Source organism: Dromaius novaehollandiae, chromosome 9 (assembly GCF_036370855.1).
Source record: "Dromaius novaehollandiae isolate bDroNov1 chromosome 9, bDroNov1.hap1, whole genome shotgun sequence".
Lineage (NCBI taxonomy): Eukaryota > Metazoa > Chordata > Aves > Casuariiformes > Dromaiidae > Dromaius > Dromaius novaehollandiae.
In genome coordinates this window covers 1,928,006-1,950,069 of record NC_088106.1, presented here as the reverse complement: position 1 = coordinate 1,950,069, position 22,064 = coordinate 1,928,006, and the positions used below count along the sequence as shown (strand labels likewise).

At 38.7% G+C, this 22,064-nt stretch overlaps 1 protein-coding gene and 1 long non-coding RNA gene across 4 annotated transcripts in view; one reads left to right on the top strand and one right to left on the bottom strand.

The window, feature by feature from the left end:
- Window positions 1–1,013: 1,013 nt before the first annotated feature.
- LOC112981313 (uncharacterized) lies at window positions 1,014–9,549 on the top strand. Its single transcript, XR_003258676.2, has 3 exons — window positions 1,014–1,791; window positions 1,877–2,017; window positions 9,159–9,549. It is a non-coding gene; the product is annotated as an uncharacterized LOC112981313 (long non-coding RNA).
- Window positions 4,831–22,064, bottom strand: part of ARHGEF26 (Rho guanine nucleotide exchange factor 26) — an 88,233-nt gene continuing 70,999 nt past the window's right edge. For all 3 annotated transcript variants that reach the window (XM_064516514.1, XM_064516513.1, XM_026096853.2), the window contains 4 exons: window positions 17,995–18,204; window positions 9,137–9,204; window positions 8,553–8,657; window positions 4,831–7,587 (listed from right to left, as the gene is read on the bottom strand). In XM_064516514.1, the coding sequence (XP_064372584.1) occupies window positions 7,445–7,587; window positions 8,553–8,657; window positions 9,137–9,204; window positions 17,995–18,204 (526 nt within the window). In that variant the 3' untranslated portion in view covers window positions 4,831–7,444. The remainder of the gene's footprint in view (window positions 7,588–8,552; window positions 8,658–9,136; window positions 9,205–17,994; window positions 18,205–22,064) is intronic.

Below are 22,064 nucleotides of genomic sequence, written 5' to 3'. Positions count from 1 at the left end.
GGAGACCCTACTGTGACCGAAGCTGTTGAACGTGTGGCAGAGCTGCCCTTCCCTTTGCCCCCTTTCACCTAGGGCTGAAGCTCTGGGCTGAATTCGGGCTTGTGCCAAGTTCCTGGGGGCATTCGGAAAGCCTGGCCTTTATGAAAATTAGCTGACAGGTGTTCAACCAGAGATTTGAAAATAGGAGCAGGTCAATTAGCTGCAGGTGCAGACAACAAGGAGGCTGCTCTACCTGCAGCTATTTACAGCTTCACCTGGGAGGAGCAAAGCTGCTGCTGCTCTACTGGAGATGGTGGAGACGCAGCCACAGCCCAGCTCTGTTCCTGTGCTTCATAAAGTTGTCGTCAAAGCCTTGCGTGACTCCCACTGTGGGAAATGGCGGATTCGGCCTCATCCTCGAAGAGAGGGAACTGAAAGCGGTAAGGACTAATTGCCAGAAAGGCTTTCCACATAATACATTTTTTTAGCTAATGGGAATAGAGAGAGGGGCAAGGCCGGCAAAATAGTGGGAAAGCTATTTTTTGTGTGGCCGAACGTCGAATTAGTGTCCCTATAATAGTCCCTATTGTTCAGGAGAGGGGTGTTTTACAAGCCCGCCCGCCTTAACCTCGTTATCTTAACCCCGAGAGGGGGGAAAGCACACGGCGCAGGGGCGGGGAGGGGTTGAACGTGAGGACTTTTTTCTTAGCAGCGCTGCTGCGGGGGCCGCGCGGCGGCGCGAGGCGGAGGCGGCCGTTGGGGGGTGGGGCCGCGAGGCGGGGGCGGCCGTTGGGGGGTGGGGCCGCGAGGCGGGGGCGGCCGTTGGGGGGTGGGGCCGCGAGGCGGGGGCGGCCGTTGGGGGGTGGGGCCGCGAGGCGGAGGCGGCCGTTGGGGGGTGGGGCCGCGAGGCGGAGGCGGCCGTTGGGGGGTGGGGCCGCGAGGCGGAGGCGGCCGTTGGGGGGTGGGGCCGCGAGGCGGAGGCGGCCGTTGGGGGGTGGGGCCGCGAGGCGGAGGCGGCCGTTGGGGGCGGCGCGAGGCGGGGAGCCGTTGGGGCCGTTGGGGGCGGCGTGAGGCGAGGGGGCCGACCGTGAGGGGCCTCGTGGCGACCTCGAGCCGGCGAGGGGCATCTGCCCCGCTGTCACCTGAGGCGGCGGGGGCTGTGGGGGAGGGCAGGTGCCCCGGGCGCGGGGTGCCGAGGGTCGGGAGAGGTCTCCCTTTCGAGGAGTGAGCGCTGCCGGCCGCCGAGGCCCTGCCGCAGCTGCTTTGGGAGTGGTGTGTGACCTGCTGCCAGCTGCAGCTTGGGCTGGAAGTCTGAGGATGAAAAAGGTCATCACAGCGCTACCACAACGCGAGTGTTTGATGAGGTTAATCTGCCGCTATGGTGCGCTCCTTCGTTAACCAAGAGCGTCTTTAGGCTGGTGACCGGGTGGTAAAGGCTAATAGCTGTGGCGGCTGCTGTAAGAAAGAGGCAGCAGGAATTGGCACTAGGGTTTACGCGTGTCCTAGCACCATCAGCTGCTCTTGCACGCAAATTGGCTCCTAATGCTGGATTTCACTGTGATGGTCTAGTGTGTACTGTAAAATACCAGGGTCTATAGCTGTGACTTTTTTTTTTCTTCATTTACTTCGAGGTGCTTTATTCTGCCTGCCTAACATCCTAAACATCTATACCGTATGTAGGATGAAGAATTAGTAACACGATGTTAGGATAGAGGGGAAATACGTCTGTGGTTTGGAAGATGAATGCATACACTTCTTGTGCTACAAGTCCACATATACGCTGGAGCCAAAAGTAGTTGTGCTTTTTTTTTGGTGAGTGCTGTAAAAAGTTAGACTCTTGCTGGGGAGGCGTGAGCAGCCCACCTGTGATGTGCATGCTTTTCCTGGCGCATTACAGGCGGATGGCAGCAGTGCTGAAGCGATACGTGCCTACACAGCAGTTGCATTGCTGCAGTAACAAGGGCGACTGTTCTCCTGGCTTCTGCTACATCCACAGCCAATGGTGACTACAGATATGATTTACACAGGTTAAATCAAGGTAAGTGGAATAACTTCTCTGTAGTACTGTGGCTTGTATTTCTGCAGATAACAGCTTGTGTTGGAAACACAGGACATCATGCTGGTGCAGATGTAGTTGATTGGGGGGGGGGGAAATCCCAAGTGTGCACAGTGCGTGCTGAGTGGAAGAGTTGGATTTGGGGTTGGGGGGCACACCTGTGTGAGTTTGTCATAGCTGAAAGCTGATTGTGCTTTTAAGTGCTGTGGTAGAAGCATGTGCAATAGCAGGGGGCTGAACACAGCAAACTTGTGTGGGGCCCCTCCAGACTGTAAAGTCTTAGTGGTGTGTGGTCTCTTTTTTTCTTTTTCTTTTCTTGGTTTTTGTTTAGGAGGAGGATTTGATATTAGCCATATTACTATGGGGGGGGGGGGGGGGGGAAGGTTTAGCAAGTTGTGGCCAGTCTGGTCTGCTTGTTGTGTTTTGCAGTACTTCTTGGCTAAAATGTCTACCTAACCCAGAAGATGAAAAGCAGCACTGGTAGTGGATAGTGCTTGGACCACTAACATTAGTTCACCAAATCAATGATAGACTGTAATGCTTTCAACTCCCCCTCCCCCCCCCCCAAAAAAAAAGTGGGAGACACTTTCAAGTGTCAGATTGTATTATCAGGGCAGTCACCAGATGAATGACACCCTGAGGTGATCATGGACTGGCATTATCAGAGGTTGACTTACAAAGTAATGATGTGAATAATGTGTCAGTAATGGTATTAGTTGCACTTCCGTGTGTTTAACCCTTGCTGCTTAACATTGTTTTCTTACACCAAAAAGTGCCAGAAATGTCTGTGTTCCTCAAAGAGTTTGAAAACTAGCCTTTTCCAAAGGTCAGGGCAGTAAGTGACCTATAGAGAGAATGCTGAAGTCAGGTTTTTAAGGTTATTTTTATTTATTTATTTATTTTTAAATATAGCTAGCCATGGATGATGACTGTTTCTGTTTCCCAGGGCAGTGTGTGCTTGATGAGGGTGTTTCTGCATGTGTGTTTGTTAGAGTCCAGCACCTTCTGGAGCGCTGGGCTTTGCAACGGTCCAGCAGTCAGTGCTGCTCATTAAGTCTTCATGTCCCCCTCGAGTTTGCTTAAAGGCTAGAGCTGTGTCCTTAGAATACAGCTGTTGAAAATTAGCTGTAGGCTAAAGAAGAGCTAAGAGCACAATTAATCTCTGTGTAAGTCTCAGGAAACAAGGCCTCCTCAGGTTGCCCCAGTCTCAGCAGTGACATTTCCTCTAGCTTTGTTTCTAACAAACACTAGTGTTCTTGCCAGTTGCTTTGACTAACTTTTTACTTCATAAATGGTATACAAGAGAAGAAAGACATTTGTGTGATCACATGCAATAGGTATGTGCATGTAAATACACTTTGCACTGTGTATTTACTTAGTGTTGCACTAAGACTTTTTTTCATTAGGTTGTGTAGCTTGACTAAAGATTAATGCTATTTTTAACTTTTTAAAAAAATGAGCTCTGCATAAAGAAAAACAAGTTAGTCTTCGATATGAAGGTCATAAACTCAATATTGCACAATAACTTTAAAAAAAAAAAGTTCTGTAGACACTAAGTGTGCTGGTTATTATTTTCCTAGGATGATATTATAAAGATGCAGAAAATATACAGTATTAGTAACTGTTCTTTATTTATGTCACATTAGTATTTGGAAATGCTAAGTCAGTCAAGTTAAGTTTAGGTGGCTACTGTGCTTCTGATAGGGTGCTTAATGGCCTGCCAGAGTCCACAGTCCCAATTTAGGTGTCTAGGCTCACTATGAAGAGAATGGGGGGGGGGGGGGGGGGGCTTGCTACTGGTAGTGCTGCTGTTCAGTACTGTTTCTGCCTCAGTACGTGGCAAGTGTAAAACTGAGATTTCATTCCTACCATGATTAAACAAACACATGTATTAGCTGAGATTGTGGAAAATTTAAACACTTGCAATTTAGGCTGAAATACACCACCACCTCTGCCAAACTGTTTTGTTTTGGTTTTTTTTGTAATATATTTTTACTGACTATGCATGACTATTTGTAACTGTATATGGTTTAAAACAACACTCCCAAATGTCCTAGAGCTCAAAGAGAAATGGCTGTAGTGCAGAAGCAGCTGAAGTAGGACTGTATAGGAGGTGTCTGTATACACTAGGGAGCTGGAGGCTTACAGCTCTTCCTGGATGTGGTTTAGCCTTAGTATGAATGAGGATCTTCCTTTAAATATTAACCTACACATTACTGTGGTGCAGTCTTCCTACAGCTACTGTATTTTAATTAGCAAATAACACATCATATTTAGAACAAGAACTGGCTTCCACATTTCTGTTTTCCCAGGGGGTGCTCTACACTGGAGCCCTGTTTAATCATTCCATCCCAGTTAATTTTGAGTTATTTTCTGTACAGTCAGGCAGCTTCCAGAAGAGGCAGGTGTGCAAGATGCATCTGATCCCAGAACCAGGTTTTTAGAGGCTCACAGAAGGCAATGTAGGTACTTTAAGAGTACTGTTTTCCTGCCTCCTTATCATAATCCAGTTTGCTATGGCCAGTTGACCGCTTCTTTCTACACGACAGCTCTAGCGAATCGTCTCTCTAGCACTGAGACAAGGTGCACTCCCAGGCTTGCATTTCATGTCACTGTGCCAAATTTATGTGAATACAAGTACAGTGAAATAGGACCCTTAAGATTGCTATTTATCTTTAACCTGAAGGGAAGGTGGTTAATTTCCTCATCTGTAAAGAACAGAATTTAATTTTAGTGACAAGAATGACATTACCAATTTGCATTGAACCGGTATTTTCTGAAGAAAAACTGAAGCCTTTTTTAGTAAGAATTTAAAAGCATTTTATTGATTGTTGTCCTGTAAAATCATAGATGTCTCTAATTCCTTAAGAACTGTGTCTGAGAATAGCAAAAAATGAAAAATACCTTTAAAAAACAATACAGCATTTTTGGAAAAACTAGGTCTGAAAAATATATACAATGTATTAAAAAACATCTGAGTATAATTAATGTCTACATTTATACATTCAATAATGTGTTAAAAATCTGCCTGTGTACAATAAGATTTGTTAAAATATTAGCAGTATTTTTACTATGTTAAATAAGACTTTGTTCAATTTACAGTTTATAGCTTTATTACTGTTTCATCAGTCCACTTATAAATTAATTTATAAGGCTGTATAACCACTTGTCAGACTGAAAAGGTAAATTATTTTTGTACAAAATTACTGCCTTCCTAGTAAATTTTTAATCGTTACAGAGATACATTTATTAACATCAAATTCATTCACAAATCAAATATCCAACATATTACAGTATATAAAACAACATACAACGCCTGTAAAAAAAAAAAAAAAAAGAAAGAAAGAAAGAAAGACTAGAGATGTGACAAGAAGGTGGCCTTTGTACAAGTTGTTGCCTCATTTTTTATTTAACATGTATGCAACCCTGCTGAGTCATCAGCTGGTCCTTAAAGGAGGAAGATTTTTATAATACATACAGCATGCAAACTGTCACACTTATATACAGAAAAGATGCACTGGTATTTACTTCATTTTTGAGTGCATTTTATTCACGCAACATCAAGTGGTTGTTTTTTCTGTGAAATTTCAAAGCTAAACTGCGGATGCAAAATTTAGCTGGTGGTGGGTGTAGTGCAATAGTGACAAGTCTTCTCTAAATCCGAGAAGAGCATGTGTGAAGCAGCACCAATTTGAACTCCTTTGAAAGCAAGCTCCAAGTATTATTTTATCCATCATATCCCTCCCTCCTTATCACTTGCCCGGAGCATCCAATGGCATTGTCACATTTCTGTATGGGAAGGCAAAGAGATAGCAAAATAAAGGTGCTGATCTATCTACTTCCAAATCTTTCCTCATCTTCTTACCATTTATACAATAGAGATGAGAAGACCTGGCAGCTTAAAAAAAACTACAGAACTTGCTTCCTCTTTGTTCACCTGTGGATTCAACATGATACTCACAAAGGCTAAAGATGAACGTAAACTCGAGTTCATTTGAACTTCTGCCTCCACAAGAAGAGCCAATCTCCTCTGGTACAGAAGAGCAGAAAGATTAAAAACAAAAGCAAACAACCCAATACCCAAACTTCATGTTTTCTGCAGTCACCATCAAAATTCTTGTTTTAAGACAGTAACTTAATCTGAAGTCCTAAAGACACAGAGAAAACTGAAACAAAATGGACAAGTTTCTAGCAGTTACACTCCTTTAAAAATACCTAAACTGTGAGTTCAGACATCTAAATTCTGAACATCTAAGAGTGAAGTTGAAACTAGCTGGAAAAATGTACTCATAGGTAGAGCATATGGATATTTTCTGCCACTTGAAATGACTTTGTGAGAATTAAAAATGTGGCCCTAAATCTGAAAAAGTGCAATCTATCCAACACAATACTGGAAAATCAACCATACTGCCAAAAAAGGGGATTCAGAGCTAAAAGCATCTGGTAGAGTAGTTTACTCTGTAGACGAGGGGTCAAGGACAGGTGGGGGGGAAATAATTCCTGGAGGAAATGAGCTGAGACAGAGAGTGGACCATTTGATAGAGGCACAAAAAAAAGTTCACAACACTTTATATTAAGAATAGTCTCAAGGACAAGTGAAGGCTGACAGAGCCTTGCACTAATAGCTGGGAACAAGCTACTCAACATTATGTATTTTGCAAAGTCTGGTTACTATTCCTTGTTTTAAGAAATCATTTCAAGCCTGGAACACTACAAGGAGACAAAAATCTGAATAAACAACACACCGTTAGAGAACACCACCACTATTAGATGCATTTCTCTGGATTTTTTCCTGTAAACTGCTGGCACTTGTGTCAACTTTGCTAACTTCTATAAAAGTGATCTAATTACTCCCTTCCAAAGTCTGGGTCTTCCCTGGATTTGTGCTGAAGAGGTAGTCCTTTCTGAATTGCCTATTTGCTTATTCTGTATTTCAGGTCACAGGCTTGACAGAGCTGGAAAGTATCCTATTAACGCAGCACTCTGTGGTACTGGGAATGTAATGCTGCAGTTTCTTGTGTTCAGTCTGCCTAGGAGACAGCTACAGAGAACGTAGATTTTTTTTAAAAGAAATTAATAGATGGTTGGAGGAAGAATGCAGGAGTGAAGTAGCTGAAGTTGAAAGGGAAATGAAGTCAAAAGAACATATGGCTGATCTCCACCACCTAAGAAACTACTTCTAGTTGAAATGTGCTACTGGTTGAGCCAGGTTTCAGTTCAGATCTCTCTGAAAACGCAAAGCTACAGCAGTGACTATCTGAAACATCAGTTCTCTGTTACTAGATTTTGTGCATCTGTGACTCGCATCTTCCACGCTAGAGCTGCAGTGCATGTGACCATGTGCCCACTGACAGCAGTTAGTGCAAATTCTGTAATAAAGAAATAGTAGGAAGGGGAAAAAAAGAATGTCTAAACATTTGTTTCAAGTCCAAGTAAACGTCCCATCCGTTCCATGTTTTTGTCAATTGTGGCACGACATGTGATCTCTTTAGCACATTCCATGGGAAACCAACCTCTCTCGCCGTCCCGCAGTCGTTCCCCTTCATACCAACCTGTAAGGATGAACAGACAATAACAAATCTTTACAAGTAATTTCAAAAGTATTTTTTTCAAAACCGTGTGTGTTGCACTTGTATAGAGACAACTGACACTCATCAAATAAAGGATGCAGTTATCTTTATAGTGAATAAAGTACAAGATAAAGCTAGATTAGGCAGGATTTTTATGCAGGCAGACTAGGAACAAAAGAGTAAAAATAAATATGTTGTTACATATTATATTTCAGATATATTTGAAGTAACTTATTTCTGCAATCCAAAGAAAAAAAGCAATGCAGGCACAACAGACAGGCTCTTTGATTTTGTATGTATTATTAAATAACTGCATTAAGTCAAAATTTAATACTTGAAGTGCTGAGAGCACCAAGCATCACTGAGTCAGAACCGTATGAGAGATTAGTGGAATCACTGGCATATCCAGGCAAAAATCACTTTAGATCTCATGGTACTTGGTAGTATGGAACACTTACTTGCACAAAAAACACTTATTATGGAGCAGAATACTGGCACAAAAACTCTTACTACAGAGTAATTGCATCATTAGACCCCTATACTTAACAGGCAGTGAAGCACAGTATATGACATGACAACTAACTGGTACGTTTGCTGTTACTCAGACAAACCTGGTACTCACTGCAATGTCTTTGAGATCCATGTTTATAGGGAGAATTTAATTCCATTTATTATTTGTGGACATTTCACATATCAAAACAGCACATCTTTTCCATCTGCAATTATTTATCTATATAAGTTCTGACAGATGAGATGAGTTACTTTAAACATCTCTTGCCTAAACAGAGGCTGTCCTTTAAAGCCTGAACCTACAGCTTTCTTCCAGTGTTTCTTATAAGCTGAACTTTCATTCATTGTAGGACCAGTGCTACTGGGAAACAAATTCTTCTGGCTGGATTTACCAGCAGTAGGGACAGATGGTTACTAACAGAAAAATGTTCACTCACCATCGTTTACTTTTTGATAAACCAAAACAACATCAGCCACTTGAAGAGACAGTTCATCTGACTGCTTTGCTGTGTAAGTTCTGATGATCTCTACCTGAGTCAAAGCTGTGGAAGCAATTAGCCAGGCTGAATTATTCAATCTTATCTTTACTTAAAACAAAACAAATAAAAACATACATATACTATAATTAAAAAAAATTCCATCTTAGAATATACTCCCCAGAACACCTCAAAGGAGGTAGCAAATGAAGCAAATGGCTTTCTACTTGAGCAGTTACACGTGAGCACGCTTGGGTTTTATATGTAAGTGGTTTTGTGTTTTTGCTAACAAGTTGAAACAACTAACCAAACCAGAGTTAACAAATGCAAACTGAAATTACTGCACACGAGAGCACTCTTCAAGAAAGCTCCTGTGCTCAAAGATGACAAGTTCATGTAGCTAGACCAACAGAACCCAGGAAAAAAAAGGCAAGGATGACTTTATTTTTTAGGATTTAGAGTCTACACTTGCTTAAGTCTCCACTAAGGGGCAGTATATTTCTGTTTTCATGTCAAAGCCCTCAGAAATCTTATCTGTGACTTACTTGTCCTGTCTGTTTTCTGCAGGTCAGTATCCTTTCCAAGCACTGTAATCCAGCGAGCTCGTTCACTCCTGCAAACAGCAAAGACAAATTTCAGTTTCCAAAACTTCTAGTCTTGATAATGGTAAAGACTATATTCCCTTTTCAAAATCATATTATCTTAAATTCTTCATCTTTCTTATAGTGGAAAACAAGGAAGAAAAAAAAAAATCACACAACCAGCTTTCTCTCCCCTCAAAATACAGCCAGAAGATACAATATTACTTTTAGTAATGTATTATTCAAACATAATTAAATATTTGATGTATGTTGGAGTAGAAAATAGGTCTACATGTATGGGACCTACCTGGCATGGTATCTTGTACACCTTTACCTGTATTACTTAAAAGTAATTAAAATGAACTCCTTCACTAGTATTTGTGATTAGTATCTATTACTAAGCTAAAAGAATCCATCTAGTGTACAAAGTGTCTGGCAAATGCAGTATATCAATTTTAATACCAACAGGTTTCCTGTGAGGATTATCTACAATGTATATTTAGAATGAAAAATCACGAAGAAAAAAAGGAAATCGAAGTTTGTATTTCTCAAAAGGACCCATCTTTGCATATGCGTTGGTTTGGGAAATCAGAGAGAGCACACAAATATACAAGGACAGAACTGAGCCCTGAATCTGGCTTTGTATAACCTAGGAAAAAAGTAAACAATTTTGATCAAAGGAGCTGTATACAGTCTATGGAGCCTGGCCCAAAGAGGAGACGGAGGGCAGCAATTACTTGAACTACATCCTACTAGGTATCACTTCCAAGATCAAAGTTTAACAGTCTCTTCTAGAAGGCAGATTTATTTTATGGACTTTATTCCAGCTAGCTCTAGAAATCTAATTTCTATTCACAGATAACCAACATTTCTTTTTAATGAAGGGATTTAAAATTCAAGACTTTCAGATAATTCTTTATTCAGAACACAAAAAGAAAGTCTCAGTGATTATTCTGGATAGAAATATTTGCACTGTTCTCTGGTACTTAAAAATAAATTACAGTACTTTTTTTTTTTTTTAATCCATAACACACATTCTTCCTCAAAGATGGAACTACTGTACATGTTTTACTGACATCTGCTATTAGTTGATCTCATAATGATGGCCAAAACTAAAATAAAACCTTTTTTAGACATTTCGGTGATTAAAAGCAGGCTGTGCTAAGCTTGCTGTGTTTCAACCAAAATAAGAAGGTCCATATAGGATTTTGCACAAGCTTAAATTTGTTTTTATTTTTAGAAATGTGTTATTTACAGATTCCTATTTTATTCCTTTCCCTGTAACCATTTTTTAATAGGAAACCCAGGTTTCCTTTCAGGCAACTCTGCGAAAAATGGGATAATGTTAGACTGTCTTCCAGTTTAAATATATATTTCTTCCTAATCTGTATACGCTATACATTTTGTGAAAACGAAACAACTGTCTTCCCACCAATAGTCCCATTCCCCCAAGCATACAGTATTCTTGTGTACAAAACATCCAGTCAAGAAAACATTCCTGTAAGCCTTTAGCCCATTCCAGAAAAGATGATTCTGAAGAACTAGGAGAGCCCTTGTGTATTCTCTCCTGGAGCTTTTAAGATAATGTTTCAAGAAAGTCATAATGTTTCCTGTGCAAGAGGCAAACTGGAAAACAAATATAAAAACAGACGCCAGAACTAACATATGGAGATCCTAATGCTAAATGACAATTTAATTTAACCCAATGTCTCCAGTAGCAGGACCAATTATATCCATTCCAGACTGCGTATATAAGAATGGACTTACACAGTATATACTAAGGCACATCAAGATTTTTTGATGAATGGCTCTCCAAACACTGCTAATAGATAGTCCTTATGCCTGTGGTGCCTAGGTGTATTTTAACTTTTCATAGTGAAAAATTTCCTGTATTCACAGGGCAATATAAGATGCCTGACCTAATGCTAAGATTTTTGTACTTGAGAACTATACACCGAACAAAGTGACCAAATATGATCAAACTGCACCTAGAAATCTTTGAACCGGACAGACATTTAGCTCGCACATGCACAAAACTGTATCCAATAAGTACTCTAAACCAACCAGTTAGGCCTTCTTACTGTAAGATTCCCTTCCCATCCTTCTCTGTTAAGACAAAGTTAAGTTATTCCTGTACCTTGAATATACAATATTCATAATACTCTATAAAAATAGCTTTCAAATCAAGTAATTATTTTCAGAAATTTTTCCCCAAGAATGACAATCCGCTAGACTGCTGTTTATATTACAAACAGCATATACCAAAATAATAGTAAATCCGTAGAACAAAATGTCTTAGAAGAAAATCCAGACAACTAAAAATGCACTGCATTTTTTCCCCCCAAAATATGCATCTCCAAACAAGTCTGACTCATCTGCCTACTTTATAATGAGATCTTTAATAGAAAACATTAATGATCTATAGTTTCTTTCAGGGTTATTCTAAACTTTGAAAGCAAACCTAAAACTGTAATTTTTTCCAGACTGAGATATGTCTAGAGCAATGTGTTCAGTGTGTTCTATCCCGCCTCCAGCTTCCACTAAAACAGATAAAATCTTTCACTTTTGAGAAGGGTTGCGTGGAAGTTAACGGCATTGTGGAGAAGCTATGGCCTCAAAGATTTGCACCGGAAAGAACAAGACACTTCTTGTTGCTCTTTTCTAAAGCAGAACGCTCTTCAAAACTGCTTCAGCAGAACAAGGACCACCTCTATCCCAGCATAGCTCTGTAGCTTCCCCAGGGCAATGCCGAAATCTGCCAAACTCCTCCTCCTGTTTAACCCAGTCCTGTTTCCACTTCTGCACCATCCAACTATTATAAGTAATTCACAAATCACTGTTCCAGGACAACAGCATTCAAAACCTGGCAACGTTTCCTTGCCACCGCAATTAAGGCTTAGGACACACCTGTTTTCACTTCCACATAATACTGTACTTTACACTTAGACCTGATTTTATAAATGCCACATTGCTAAAATAACTAACAGTTAGGATAAGATAGTTTAAAATAGTAAGAAACAAACCAGCAGAGAAAAAATATCAGAGGTACAACAAGCCCAAATAAATCACTACAGATTATTCAAGGTCCTCTTATCAAGATAAGTTTTAAGAAAAGCTCCCTTAACTACAACAGTAAAAGCAACATTTTCCTCATAATAACCTACATTATGCTTAGATTTGCATGCTCACTTATTCAGCAGGCACAGGCAGCACGATGTTCCACAGGATGAGACAAGCGCCCACAAAACTTGTGAACATCGCTACAGAGAGTCTAAAATTCTGGCTTGCATCACGGTAATTGCTTTTAATAGACCCCTAAAAACCTGCAGTTATTCAGAGATGAGTTCTGTTCTTCTGTTCTTCTCTGTTCTTTGTAATGCTCTGAACTATTTGGAAAACAGCTATATATGTAAGCAGGCTACTGAACGTATACATATACAATGCTTTCAATTATGCGCATGCTATTTGCTATTCCAGTGTGCTTTAGACACTTACTTATGCTCTGGACATACAGTTATCAGAGAAAGGTGTTAACAGGTAAGCTAGGCAGCAAACCTGTCTCTTGACTTACGGTTTTCAGCAAAACGTTTGTTAGAGGAGAAGTTAGTAACTCAAACATAGATGTATTCAGGCTACAACAACAAAACAAACAGGGATGACTCAGATACTTCAGTCACATTTGTAACTCGAAGAAAACAATACAAAACTTGCATATTGCAACATGTAATCATTAAACCATGTAGTTTATATAACACTTGCTTTATGTGGTAGAACTTGGGTGTTTTTTTATGTGCTATCACTTAAGCTGAAAATGACTTGAAGTTAATGGAAATCCTTTCCCACAAAGACAAAACAAAACAAAAAACCAACTAAAAGTCCAGACTGCTCTCAGATGGGGCATTATTAGCATCTTCAATTTTCAGCCAATGGAATTTTAAAGATCACCTTTCAAGGTCTTAGATTATTAGCGAGATTATTTTGTCCTATTGTCAAACCAAGCATGAACTGGTGAGATTGCAGTGATGGAGAAAAAGAAACCTGACGTGCTAAAATACCAAGACAGCCACCTGTCCCTGAAGGGCTAAACATTTTTGACTACCATGCTCAAAATCTGCAAAGAGTCACACATATAACCTGAAGTAGTAATAGAGCTTTTGCTTGCATGTGTTACTGTGTAAGTCAGAGAAACAAATAATGGATGCTGTATTTGTTGCATTATGTGGTTAGACAGTTGTAGTTTATTGCTAGCAGATGTAACCAATAAGGTAGGCCAGGTGAGCAAGTTACTGCAAAAGAAGTCTGAGAGGGGTATCTAACTAACTACCACTTGTGCCTGGTTAAAAAAAAATGTTTATGAGTAAATAAGCATGAATGAAGGGATTTGAATTTACCTGAACTGCTGCAAGAAAGAGAACCCAGCCACTCAAACAGTGAAGCACCTATCTGACCAAAGAAAGTGTTGAGTAATTAATTATCTAATTATTCTAGATAATAAATCTTCATTGTCCAAATTCTTCTCTGGACTCTCAGCAATGATCCAGAGACTTAGGGAGGGTCAAATGAAACTCCTCCAGAGACCCAGCACTTTACAATTTAAATTTGGAGCATAAATAAGCAATAAAGATAAAAAGTGTTATGCACAGACAAGCTGATATATGCAGTACGAAAACCATGAATGTAAAGTAGTAGCATTTTAATGTTTAATAAATGGACAGCATCTTAATACTAAAAAGGGCCAAGTCCTAATGCTGTACAAAGCAGCAGGCAGTCAGGCCTGGCAGGAACAGACTTTCTCAAGCTACAGAAACTAAGCTCCAAGGACAGGAAGGTCCTGATGTGTCTGCACATGGAAACCTCTGCACAATGTGTTCAGTATCAGAAAACAGTTTCAGGGCAAGGATGCAAATGTTATGCCAGCTACTTTACTTATTAGTTTTCTAAAATAATTTTAAAAGCTTGAGAAACTACATTACATGCAACTAAAGCATGAAGTTGTCCTAGTATGAACATGGCAAGCAAATGTAAAAATTACTAAGTTTTACTAAATTTGGTTTAATTAGCTTGACCTGGTATCATGACCTTAAGACAAGGCTTACAGATGAAATTTTTCCTTCTACTAAAGCTTCTGTTTCTTGTTAATTTGTTTTCATTTCCTGTTCATCCCACTTACATTGGAAGTTTCAACTTATGTTCCTATAAAACATTAAAAACCTCTATCGAAGGCCTAAATTTCTGCCTTGACAAGCGCCTGTAGTCTGGTCTTTGCTGGAATCAAAATGGTTGCAAGCACTTTAAGCTCTATTTGGAAAGCATCACCTTCATTTCTGCATGCATATAGTGGTTTTTTGGTTTTTTTTTGTTTTTTTTTTTGCCTAAATCCCTGTCCTGCACTCTGTGCTCGTTTTCCTCACCAATAACAACTGGAAGAGCTTCAGGTATCCAACACTGTTATTAGATGAGCTGTGAAAAGATATGAATCAAGTCCTGTATGAATTTCACAGTACAACATTATGCACAGAAACTGTGCTCTTTGATATATCTGCAGTCATCAAGTTTGAAGAGCTTTATGTCTATTAGGGTAATTCTTCAGTTTAGAGAGCACAACATCAAATCAAGAACTACACCCTCCCGGTTCTTCATCTAGGTGCTGCAAACGTATACACATACATCTGCCTTTCTCCAGCTCTCAAGAAAAGACATGTTTTCTGAACATCATCAATAACTGTGTTTTGAGCCAGCTGACAGGTTTAGCGCACTGCTGGGTGGGGCATAAGCCTACGGCACTAAAACACATTCTTACGGCAAAAAATTTTCCAAAATGTCTAGTTCAAAGAAAAGAAATGGGAAAAATCAAATGAGGAAATACTCAACACTATAGGCTGCTCTGAAAAGCAGTTCATATAAGTAATTAGTCTAATAAATAATCAGCCTGGCAAAAACTCACTGCTGACTAACATGCTTAGCATCTTTAAAAAACATGAGTCCCATCAACTTAATTGAATGTTTCAATCTAACATTCAGTAGCTGCACATTATAACTCATTACAAGTTTTTAAATACCTGATACATTACTAACGTTTAAATCATTTTGACACGAACTTAAACATGACAAATTAACATGATTTCTCTTTTACGATCTTCTTTACATTTAACTGGCATACAAATTTTCCTATTTAGGAAAACTTTCATGTATTTTCTTTCAATCTTTCATGATTAAACATGATTTTTTTTCTTCCCATTTCATGTTGTACTCAACTACATCTTCAGCTAATTTGATAAAGCTGTTTTTATTTGGAGGGCTTATTAGTACACCCCACTGCTCCAAACTAGTCGTACTTATCTTTCATAAGGATTTTTAAATTCACATAAACACACTCCAGTCATCTCTCCCTCCTCCCCAGGTAAATCACCCATTTCATGTATATTATTTTCTACCTCTTGATCAGCTATTAATTTTTAAGGTGAACAGTAATTGTATCTAATTTAGAATACAGCTTCAATGTTTTGAAGACAATACCCTGTATTATTTCTGTTATCAATGTCAGTTGTAAACATTTGTGTTTGATGTTGAACAACACTCAAGAGTGTTGTTCGGGTGGTTTGTTGGCTTAGGTCTCAAAAGCATGCTGGTTCAGTGCTAGAAGACTCCTTTTAACTTTACTGAGCTTTGGATGGGGCCTGATAGGGCACGTACATCTGTGTGCCGCACTATAACCTACAAATCTGTTGAGCTTCCAGCTGTGTCAGAAATGGCATTTACTGTATTCGTTCATTTAATAACATACAAGTAAAAGAAATTTTGCTGTGTTACAACTAGAAAAATTCACACAGTAAAAAAGAAATGACAGGAACTTACATGCCATTATTACTTTAGTTTATCATGTGAGTACCAAGCCCTGCAAAAATAGATTTTCTAAAATGACAGCTATGTACTATACAGAAGGGAACACAGTTGAGTATGTAAGACTGTTAAGGTTATATAAACTTTAACATTTTTCTCCTAGAGAAGTGTTGGAACTGTTTTTTCCTTTAGAACTGAAAATTGAAACTTTAAGGATGCCCACCTTGGATATGGTAAAGGCAGACTACAATCACTGATCCTTCCACTTTATTCTGAATGAGGGAGAATGGGCAGCTGAATATGAATCTCTCCTCTCCCAGGTGGGTTCCTAACTACAACCCTATTAGCTATGCTGAGGCAGCATTCAAAGCTGGTTTTCCTTTCCAAGATCACAAGTGTGTCCCTCTGCAGAATGGGGCAATTTTAAAAATAACTACAGATTTTCAGGACAGAAAACTCGTTTTTGCTCTATTTTCTTGCCCTTCTCATTTCCAATTGAAAATTGCCAAAAATAGCAAAAACAACAGATGTTCAAATGTCCAGATTTTACCAATTAATGCCCTGAATTGTTTCTTAACTATCTTTTAGAAGATTTAACCATTATTTAGACAAATTAGGCAAACATGTTTTAAAGTTAAATGTTTTCTAAAGAGCCACTGGCTGTGATTTTAAACGAGTTGCTAAATGGGTTGCTGAATGGGTCTCAGACTTGAAGTCTGCTGACTTCAAGGACATCGTGCTGACTTACATACTTTCTCTCTGACCAAAAACTCCCTCCACCCAGAAAGTGGCACAAGTCTTCACCATTTATGAATGGTCATATCAATTACCAACTCCTGTTGCAAAAATATGAAGTGTTCAACGTAAGACCTTTGGTCCCTCTTTATGAGGAGAGGCATTTTTATACCAAGCTGTTAGGTTATCACAGATAACCCTTTATACCTTGAAGGAATTTATTTCCAGAAGTTACTGTACATTCCACCAATGCGGACTTCCTTTGCATTACTTCAGCATAATTACCTGGGGGAAAAAAAACACCACCACCAACTTCACAGTAATCCATTCAGCTGTAGGTCTAGAAGAGGCACTGAACGATTTGCAGAAAATCAGTGCACTCCCTTTGTGACCAGAACTCCATTTCAGACCATACCGGTTTGAAACACAAGTGAAGTTTTGTTTGTCATTTCTCCCTTCTCAATCTATTCTACCCTCTAACAGATTCTCAAGTTACTTCTCACAGTGACAGCATAAAGTAAAGCTCTGCAAAGCACAACCACACTGTCACTCGCTGGCTACAGCGCTGACGAGCTCCATGGCTGAGGCACAGAAAATTCTTGGCTTGAAGACCTAAAAACAGTAGCACCTTAAAATGGATACTTCAGTTTACAGAATTTCACCATATAGATTCAATTTCCCATTATCCCTCTACTGTGAGATCAAGGAAAGGAAATGAGACTAACATAATGTCCATTTATAACCGCTGAGTTCTCTGATGACAAGATTATATTAGAAAAGCTGAACTAAGTTTGGAGGGTGTCTATTTTATTCCAATAAATATGTATTATAGTATCTAGTGGATATTATATAAGCTGCACACACATTTGCCTGTCCTGCCACTTAAAGAAATCAGAAAGTACAACACCAACTGTGTTGGTTTGCCTACCTTTAAAAGCATGCACTCCTTATAAGATGAACAGTGTAAATCACAATAGTTGACTGGTGACGGTCAGTGCTCTGGTGTCACTGAACAGAGCAAGAGTGGTCCATGCCAAATACAGAATCATTTCTGCAATAATCCTCCTTTAGTCACTAGTGATGAGACGTACCACAAAGAGTGCCCGCTTGAGACCTCTATTGTTTTTGCTTTGTTTTTTTTCAAACTTGCCAAATAAACAGAAGCTGGGTATTTCAAACCAACTTGACCAGGGTTCCAGAAGGGCCAAATGATCATATGAAAAATTACAGAAATTGTAACTACTTACTGAGTCTCTGTTCCCAGGAGCATCTCCACCTTCTCTCCTGCATGGTTACTGAGGACAGCTAACCTGAAGAGGTGAGCTGCAGAGCTCTGCCGCGAGTAGAGCATAGCTGAAGCGTTCTTTACAGGAGAAGAATTGAGGTCCTCACTGTCACATTGTTCTACCACGAGCTGGTCTCTTAAAGAATAATCTGTGACATTATAACTCTCTTCACTGCAAAACAAAGGAAGGAAGGAAGACCCCCAGAAGTTCAATGTTGGTAATTTTCCATTAACTATACCTGCAGCAAATTCAGTAATAGAATCAACTTTTAACTGCAAAACATGACACCATTCTTCCGACATTTTAGATCTTCACATTTTTTACTTTTTTGTTTTTGAAACTACCTATTTTCCAAGATACAAAATAGATCATTCTTTAAGCCCTATGGAATTTAATTTAGTGCCACACACTTAAATGACTGGCATTACTGAGGTGATGTAAGCTCAACCGACTCCAGTAAATTTGAAAACAGGCACAACAATTGTCTACAACTCTGTATTTCTTTCTTCTGTAACTTCAAATGAATGACGGACCTTTATTTTAGAATGTTTTATTAACAAAATACACAAGTGTGCATCCTGCTTATAGTAAAGCACTATGAATCTTTAGATTTTAAATACAAGATAATCTTTTTCTATACTCCTTGGCCATCTGCATGTGCAAGCTCTACACTGAAAGCTATTTTACAGGGTTCAGAAATTAATTACATAACATTGTAAGTTTTAAGAATGGGCGTGACCCTATCCATCTTGCAAAATATACTGTTCAAATTGCATTTCAAAAGTTTTCCCCCACACACATTTTGTAAATAAATACATCAACTCTAAATGACAGGAATAAAGATTGCGACATGTGCTTAGTAATTTCCCCCAGGCTATTAGAAAGAATGCTCTGAAATGGTGCAAGTTAAAAGCTTTTCTCTCCTTCTGCTTGAAATATAGGTGGAGAGTGCGGACAAAATTTGTCTTAGCTGACAATATCATGCTTAACACAAGACCTCAGAGCTTCTATGTCAAAATTAAATCATGCTGAACTATGCCAAAAAGACATGACAGTAATTTTCCCATGTAGGTGAAAGCATACACGTGAGCAGGCTTGACATGCCATGCAGCGGTGGGCACACACAAATTAGACATCACAGGCCAGGAAACAAAAGTATGAAGTATCAGTAACTTGTGAAGTACTCTGAGTATTTGAGCATACGCTTCTATTTTATGAATTCCTGCACTGGTTTTATTTAGGCTTCTAGAAGTGGAGAAGCAGAAAGAAGCAATGAAAAAAAGTTGTCAACAAACCCAGCATGTTTCTGTAAGTTACTAATTTTAACATACAGACTTAAAAGAAGATATGCACTCTTCCCTAAGCAGTAGCCTTTTTTATTTCTAAATGTGCAGTCTCAAATCATTGTTGCTAATCAAGATTTTCTGAGACACCTGGAGTTGCAGAGGCAGGAGAAGATGTAGACACAGCTCACTTATTTACAAAGATGCTACATGCTAGCAGTGAACGATTACTTCAACTCTCTTTCTTCAATACATTAGGATTCATCTATGACAAGATGTTTAAACTACAAAATACCCAGACACTTTAAGCAGCATTCTTCAGCACACTAACAGGAGTTCAACCAGTTCCCATGTTTATTGTTCTTACTACTTATTCGTATCTAAAGCAATATTGGAAACAATTTTTTTCAAGTGAAAAATAATTGTGTGTTTTCCAATCTTTAAATTGCAATTAAACTTTAAATCTGTACATTACGAAAACATAGTATAACAAACATTTAAAAGAATCTACAAACATTGAAGAAATGAAATTGTTCAAAGAAAAAAGAAGCTACGTGAAAAGGCCTCTTTGTTTCCACTTTGTTTGTGAATTTCTCATAATTGTTTTGCATGCATTTGCAAGTTTACCAGGGTGTATCAATACGAACCATGGATAAAGCACCCAACCACCTCGGTTTCCTGTAAGCTTGTAAACGTTCTCAGATTTATTGTCCTACATCGGTGCAACGGGAAAAGAGGGAAAAAAAAGTCCTGCTTACACAAGCATAACACTGCTCAGATTTTCAGATTTTGCGGTAATTCCTCTTTTAACTATGGCTAACAAGAATAGCATTTGTTGTCAGGTTTATCAATTTATGTCTTCTAGATACAAGGTAATTATATGATTATCTGAGCCTATTTAACTTTACTTATAGGCAAAAGCCTATAAATAAGATCTCAATAGCAGACAAGAACAAATGCAATTTTCAAAATGTTTCCATTTTATTTTGTATTTATTTCATATTTAAAAATAAATCAAATTCTATACTGCAACTATATATACTCCAACTGAAAGCAAAATCTATTTAGATCTCCATCTGAAGTGATGAAAACCTATGCCTGTGCCTCAGATTACTGTGGTTCATTAAAATATTCTAACTTAAATAAAAATAATGCTTGAAAAGATCAGTTTTGCTGCACTGAACTGATATAAGTCAAATCCCAAACACCTGGAACTGAAGTCTGCTGGAATGCTAATGATGACGTGCACCTCTTCTGGCAAGTGCAAATGAAGTGTATTCTTCATTTATGGTTGCTCAACTATTATTAGAAAATGGACAGATGATGACCAACTGTCTGCTGAGATACAGTATACCCATTTTGCTAACTGACAGAAAAAATACCTGTGAATACCTCAATATTTAATATAATGATAATTCTTATTCTTTAGCAAAAGAATAGCTAAAGTACAATTGCTAAAAACTTCTGTAATCTTCAGGTGGTGATAGGTTTGCAAATTGTATTTGTAGATTAATAGTTTCTGCCAGTGCATCTGGTGTAAGAACCAACACAGGTCTTATTTCGACTCTGTGGAATATACTTGTACTTTTGTTCTGCAAGGTAAATACTTACAATTGATTTTTTTAATTACAACTTTTTACATTCTCGAACGATCAACAGAGTTCCACTGGTATTACATTCTAGTCCTTCTAGCAAGTATTCTTTGTTCTTGTCTTTGTTGAGGGGTTTGGGGACACATTGCTATTGTCAGCTACGCATCAATTCAAAAGAAGTATTTACACTGTCCAACAGAAGATGGGAGGCTCTAAGTCTACAATTCTTTCTTATCTCCATCCAACAGAATATTCTGATTTGAAGTAACAGACAGGGGTTTTTTTATGATTAACATTAAACACATTCTTAAAAATTATTTTAACCAGAGAATACAAAGATGATCATATTCATTTTCAGTTTAAAGCTGTATTTTGCTAAACTTTTATTTAGGTTCAGAACCCAGAACAACAGGATCTAACACCTCTTAACACAGAACACATGCAAATTTTATAATCACTAAAATATCATCTGTCTTAGGCCACCTATACCTCAAAATAGAACACACACTCACTCTTTTCCTATTTCCTTTACTCTATCATGTATTTAAAAAAATGAAAGCAAATAATTTATGAATCTTCTTCAGTAATATTCAATAATAGCTGAAGATGCTTTGCTACTTTGAAATTCTTTGTGTTTCATAAAAATTACTTTCTGCTTGCCTTGAATTATAAGATTATTTCTGCCATCTGCAGTAAATGCCCAGTTTCAAAAGCAGCTGTGAACAGGTAACATTCCAAAGTAGTATTTAACCTTTGGGTGATTCCAGTGTATGAAGTCCAGCTGCATTCCACTGTCAAGATACTCTCAGGACCTGACAAGCCATACAGCCATTAAAACAGATGGGATTCTAGTGATATCCTTAGGGGTTATGGAAAACAAACAGAATATTCAATAAATGTACACTCATACAAAAATACGAGTCTCTTTGCAGTTTATCTGAAACCTTCTAAAAGCACTCAGAATAGAAGTGGCGGATTTTCTGAATAGCTGAATAAAGCTATTTACTTCAGTTGTGCTTTATCAGTTCTGGAGTTCTCAAACTCTGCAGAACACAGAGCCAGCTCATAAGGAGCTTTAAGGATTAAGAACTAAAACATGATCAGACCTTCACGGTCCCAGGAGGGTACTCGCAAGAAAGGAGATACCTGATTTTTG